This window comes from Sceloporus occidentalis, unplaced genomic scaffold (genome assembly GCF_023333645.1).
Source record: "Sceloporus occidentalis isolate IW3139 unplaced genomic scaffold, rSceOcc1.0.p SCAF_11, whole genome shotgun sequence".
Classification (NCBI taxonomy): Eukaryota; Metazoa; Chordata; class Lepidosauria; order Squamata; family Phrynosomatidae; genus Sceloporus; species Sceloporus occidentalis.
This window is the reverse complement of record NW_028316991.1, coordinates 18,067,994-18,073,993: the sequence shown is the minus strand read 5'-3', so window position 1 is coordinate 18,073,993 and position 6,000 is coordinate 18,067,994. Positions and strand designations below refer to the sequence as shown.

Here is a 6,000-nt window from a genome sequence, read left to right as displayed (position 1 = left end):
GGACTGCACATTTATGCCCAAAACCCTTTGGAAGGCTCGCAGAGCACATCGGTGGTCCGTCCCGGAGCGTTTGGGAACGTGCTGAAAGTAAACTGTTATTGGTTCAGTGCGAGGGGAGAGCGAGCCGGCAGAGAGGGGGTAGGATGCTGCTGCCTCTTAAGCTAAGAGCTGTGATTTGTGAGTGAAACATGATGAAATCCCTCCCCGGACAAATCAAATGAGCCTGTCAACCTAACCAGGTGGGATTACTTGCAACTAATAGACTCGACTCCCAGAGCAAACAGAGCACAAGCATTCAAACCGTAGCCGGAGAGGAACTATTTAGTAGCTCAGGAACATTCCACTACCATGGCAATGAAAAGCTGCTTCCCTTTTTATCAGGTAGGAACGTGGGTTTCCTTTAAGCGACTCGCTTTTGTTCTGATTGTTTTATTTTTTTATACGTATATGTTTTGAAAACGTAGTATTTAAACGATCCCTCTAATTCTGTCTATTTGGGGGTAATGTGTGCATATGGTTGCTGTACTCCTGTCACCGCTGCCAAATATCGCTGAGTCTGTGAACGATACAAACGTCACGGTTCACGCTGACACTTTTTCTTTTCCCAGGTGTTATCGTTGGTCACGTTTAGCATCGGAGTGCATGTTTGCTTAGCATTTACAGCAAATCGTTTGAAAAGATCAGAGGAATGGGATGAAGGGCCCCCATCCGGTAAGTTCTTATTAATCATTAATGTTATAACTGTGTCTTTATGCTGGCAAGTGCAGCGAGTTCTGTGTTCTAGATGTTTTCAGAAGGGGGTCGATTAGTTTTAAGCGGTTGCCTAACGCTATCGGTACATTTTTATTGTATATAGTTGGAAACAATGTCTTTTTCGTAGGCATTCGATTCCTTAGCTGATACAATAAAGCTATTTTCCTTCTAGCCTCTGCCATGCTAATTACTGGCTCTTTTATCCTGAACTCCATTGTCTGCCGCATGTATTGTGAAATCTAAAACTTCCTGCTTATCAGCAGCGAGTTTCCAGAGGATGCCCCCAAACACTCGTGTGTTTACAACCAGTTTATGCAGCCATGCAACGCTTGGCCCTGTGTTTGTATATGTCCCGGAGAGCATTGGTGTTAATCTGCGACAGACACTTCCCCGCTCATCAAACCCGCTGGTGTGTGAGAATAATGAATTTTTAGCACTTCTGCCTGGCTTGCCGATTAACATTCATTAAGCTGGAACTTCGCTGAAGAGCCTTGGCCGTAAAACAATACAAAGACGTTGAGATAATTGCATAAGATTGATTAGATGGGGAAATCCTGTTACTTGGTTTCAGTTTCTACAATTTACAAGTGCTAAACTGGCCTGATTTTACTAATTAGTTGACTGCGATTTAACCATTATCATTGTGATAAACCCGTTTACCTTCCTTGTCACAAAGGTGACACAAAGTCTTTTATCCATTCATTGTAAACTTTGCAGAGGGCTGCTCCACCTCTTGCAATAAAACAGTTTGTTTTCTCGTGATGGCTTTCTGCTTAAAAATTCTAAATCCATTACCGGATTATTATCTCCTCGTCAAGATCGTCCTTTGGCTGTAAAATGTGTAGAAAGTGGTATTTTAGCACCAGCGCCATGACCGTTTTTAGATGGAAGGGGTTTTTATCTTTCTTCTGTGCCCTGTCAGATTCATTTTTGTTCAGCCGGCTTAGTTGTCTGCAAACAGAAAAGTAATGCTGGAAACTCCTCTTCAGCTCGGCTATTTTGCTCTGTGCAGTATGTGGGTGTCTATTAGATCTGGAATATTTGCTGTGATGAAGTTGCTGCCAAAAGTTAATTGAGCATTGTTGGCTATTTTTTTTCCTAAGTAAATGTTTTTTTTTCCTGCTGACAGTCCTTTTTGCATTCTACGTGACATACAAACCTGTTATTTGCTGTGTGTAATATGCTGCTGAAAGCCGCTGATGGGTCCCTAAAGTTAAATGGGTCAGTGCGCAGTATCTTATGATCTAAGGATGGTGGCTGGAGACATACTGATTATTAATACCAGAATCTATCGGGCTAGCATTTTATATTTTAGGGCAAGCAAACCATTTTCTACTATTAGCTCTGTGTTCAGAACTTTTATATTGCAAATGTTATTTTGAAAGCCGGTATCGATGTTAATAATAAGCTCGGCTCATTTCATTAACTCCACTTACAGCTGACAAAATATATAAAGTGCTTTTACGGGGGCAGTAAAGCTGGCACTGATTAATAAACCATTCATTCTGGACCTGCTGCATGTTGGCAGACTCCTGATGGTCCTGACTGAGCTTTTGTTTCTTCAGTGTATAGCCGTATTCTAGATTCGACATACGTATCCGTCATGTTACCTTGTGTTGGGTATTATGAGGCAAGGCATTAACAATCTAAAGGGTGCAGTATTTCTCTGTGCTTGCCGTGAATGGGTTAATTGATGAAGACTGTGTTTAATTTTTGTAGTAAGGGGATTCAATGACCTTGTCATGCTCAGGTTAGTGTCAGTTATACTCCATCACTGTAACCGAGAAACAAAATAATTGCCTTGGGATAAGGAACACGGTTAGCGGGAGGGTGAATGGAGAAACTGTTGACAAACCATCAGAAACCCGCATTCCCTTGCCAGGATTTTGTTTAACTTTCCTTGCTTCACATACACTTCACAATTCCAAAGTTCTTTTTGCTGCTTTGATTGAATCCATCATGTTCCAAGAGGGAATCTGTAGGTAAAGTTCACACACAATATTGTGTTGCAAAAAACAGGAACCTATATAAGTGTGTGTGTGTATATATATATTATATACTATATTGTGTGTTTAGAATTTAATTTGGCCTACTTTAGAAAGGGTGTCTACCTTGTACGATATGTTGGTGCATTCTCACTATTACCCTAAAACATGTTTTTTTAAACATAGGTTTAACAAGAGCTAGCTTTGTCAATATAACATTTATATTTAGCTTTTTGGAGGTTTTACATATTTTTTTTTCTCTTAGTTGCAATTTCTATTATGCTAAGTAAATAAGCCCTAGCACATGACGAAATAAGTGCACGCACCAATTTTATTTTTTCCCTCAAGTTAAAGAGTTTCTGGGGGTGTCTGGGCATCCAACATTAAGAAGAATATTTTTAATGCTGCGTTTACTTACAATTGCTTGTAAGCGAAGCTTTTCCTTGTTCTGCGCATGACACTGGATTGATTTGGACCAGTTGCCGAGAAGTTGAAGGCAGCGTGCTCTGGCAGGTCAGGATTTGAGGACGCTCCGCATGTTAAGTTCTGGTCACGAGGGTATAATTACTAAACTATGGGTTTGCATAGAAGTTAAATGCATAGTTAATGTGGTCAGAAGAGATTTAATAAATATATCAATATTAACTTTATCATGCATGGCCAGCTTCACCCGTCTCGCAGGAGAAACCCACTAGTGACGGCATTTTACGGTAAAGCCGGTGAGGGGAAATGTGCAACTGGGCTAAGTAAAAACTCCAAATTACAGCTTTCCTTCCGCTCGTCATATCTAAACTTAAGACGCCGATACCAAACAATGTGACTTGGTGTCAAAAGGGTACACTTGAGTGTCCCAGTGAAAGTGTTGCGTTATCTGAAGGCGGTTTGGGTTTCTTGCTACAGCTGCAGACCCCGGGGGTTATTGCCTGTTCCTGTGCAGCTAAAATGGAAACGTCTCCCTGGGGTCTGGAAGCGGAAAAAGTGCTGAAAAGCAGGGGCTGTAAAACGGTATGAAACTTGTTTTTGTTGACTGTGCCTTTAATGGTTATGTTGGTTATTTGGTCAGAACGTTTCATGTCCTTATAAATTAGATAATTGTCAGGAACAGACACGGAGCTTGTTTAAAAGAACGGGGTTAAGCAAATGTTCCATACCCTCTTGGTTTTGTGGTTTCCTATTCCAGTCATAAACATCGTGGACAATAATGGCTTCAGGGCAGCTCTGAGGTGGTTTCGTTTTGGTGTCAGAAAATCAAAGGTAATTGCATGGGATCATGCCAGCGATAGTAAATTATGCCACTATATGTGTTTGGCTCTTTGCTTTTATGTAATGATTGAGTATATTTAGTAAATGTTGTGTAATTAGAGCTAGCGGCGCATGCCTAGACGCGTACTGTTAACTGATTTATAGTATCCAAATACATCGTCTAATGTTTCAAAATACTACATAGCCAGTACTTTGCAAGACCTTCAACATGCATTCATTAAACCTGTAGGAAAAATACATTAAAAACCACTTTTAAATGGCAGAGCGGATCCTCAAATCGGTGGGAGTGCTTTTTGTTCCGGGGTCTCATCAGACCTCCTTGAACGCTTGCTGGAGCTGGTGATGTGGACACAATATACTGAACACTATACTCAGTGGGAGCCAAACTTTACTTTGGCTATCGTATCCGTTATTAAAGTGACATTATAAGTTCAGGTGAGCTTGGAACAGGCTTGAATACACATTTATATGATAAATGTAAAAAAGTGCTAGAAAAGCTGAAGGGAGAATATTGTATTAAAGGGACACACTACCTATTATGTACAGTGCTGTGAAAATGTTTTTGCCCTATCCTGATGTCTTAGAATTTTGTCACACAAATGTTTCAGATCATCAAACTAATTTTAATATAAAAATAAGCAAATTAAACACAAAATGCCATTTTAACCCGATTTATTTAATGGATAGAAGGAAAAGCTAACTGCCTCCTTACTGAATAAACGATTAACCAAATGTAATTGATGATGTGGTTCAATTTCACTAGCCGCACCCAGGCATGTTTACTGCCAGCCCTGTTGAATCTAAACATCAATTAACTAGAACCTGTCCAAAAATGTAAGGTCGGCTAAAAGGTCTGAAAAAAAACAGCACGTGATGGGGCTATCTAAAGAAATTCAAGCACAGATGAGAAACAGTCATTGACATCTCTCAGTCTGGAAAGGGTTACAAAGCCATTTCTAAGGCTCTGGGGCTCCAGTGAACCACGGTGAGACCCATTCTCTACAAATAGAGAAAACTTGGAACAGTGATGAACCTTCTCAAGAGTGGCCGGTCTACCAAAATTCCTCCAAAAGCGCATCATCCAGGAGGTTACAAAAGAACCCGGACTAACAAGATGTCATCGGAAGGGTGTAACAAGACCCCCATTAATATGCATAGAAACCACTCCTATTAAGCACTTTCCTGACGCTGATTGGCAGCTTCAATTATTGTGCCACAGAGGAGGCTGGGCACAGCAGCTACAGAGGAAAGGGTAACTGTGGTTTGAGGATTAACCTGTGCGCACTACTACTTGCGGGCTCCCAGTTCAGGGGACTGCAGCACACTTGAAGCAGTCCTCGGCAACCATCATTTATTCATTCTCCTCAAGCCAGATGCATGATGATGTCAACACGCCTGATCTCCTTTATGAATACCCGCCTTACAATGAACGCCATGCTGCATTCATGGGGAATGAGTTCTGTTGATAGGTCAGGGACTGATTAGCAGCCTCAAAAGTTTAGAAAAACCAAACCGTTATTGCCTAAATTGCAGTGATCATTGGATGGAACAATGGCTGCCTGCTACCATGCCATGAAAAAATAATTGTATATAGAAACCGGTAGTCTTTCTAAAACTGAACTCGTTATCTTCCGTCCTTCCATCTCCACTCCACTACCTGAATTCTCTATCACCATTAACACAACTATCTCTCTTGCTAACCAGGCCCGATGCCTTGGGGTCATCCTCGACTCAAACCTCTCCTTCATCCCTCACATTCAGTCCATCGTCCCTTGCGTCCGCCCATTCCTCACCCAAGAATCCACAAGAACTCTGGTTCATTCCCTTTATCATTTCCCATCTTCACTACTGCAACACTCTTCTGGTCTTGACTCTCTCTCCTCTGCAGTCTGTCCTAAATGTTGCTGCTAGGCTTATCTTCCTTGCACGCGGCTCCTCTTCTGCTTCCCCACTCTGTGAAATCCTCCACTGGCTCCCAATTACCTTTTTAGAATTCAAT

The 6,000-nt window shown here is 41.4% G+C and overlaps 1 protein-coding gene across 1 annotated transcript in view; it reads left to right on the top strand.

Annotated features, from left to right (window-relative positions):
• The first annotated feature begins 348 nt into the window (after positions 1–348).
• The window catches only part of LOC149305649 (autotaxin-like), a 39,902-nt gene continuing 34,250 nt past the window's right edge, over positions 349–6,000 (top strand). Inside the window, exons 1-2 of the mRNA XM_089477270.1 lie at positions 349–381; positions 609–711. Coding sequence (XP_089333396.1) covers positions 349–381; positions 609–711 — 136 coding nt within the window. The remainder of the gene's footprint in view (positions 382–608; positions 712–6,000) is intronic.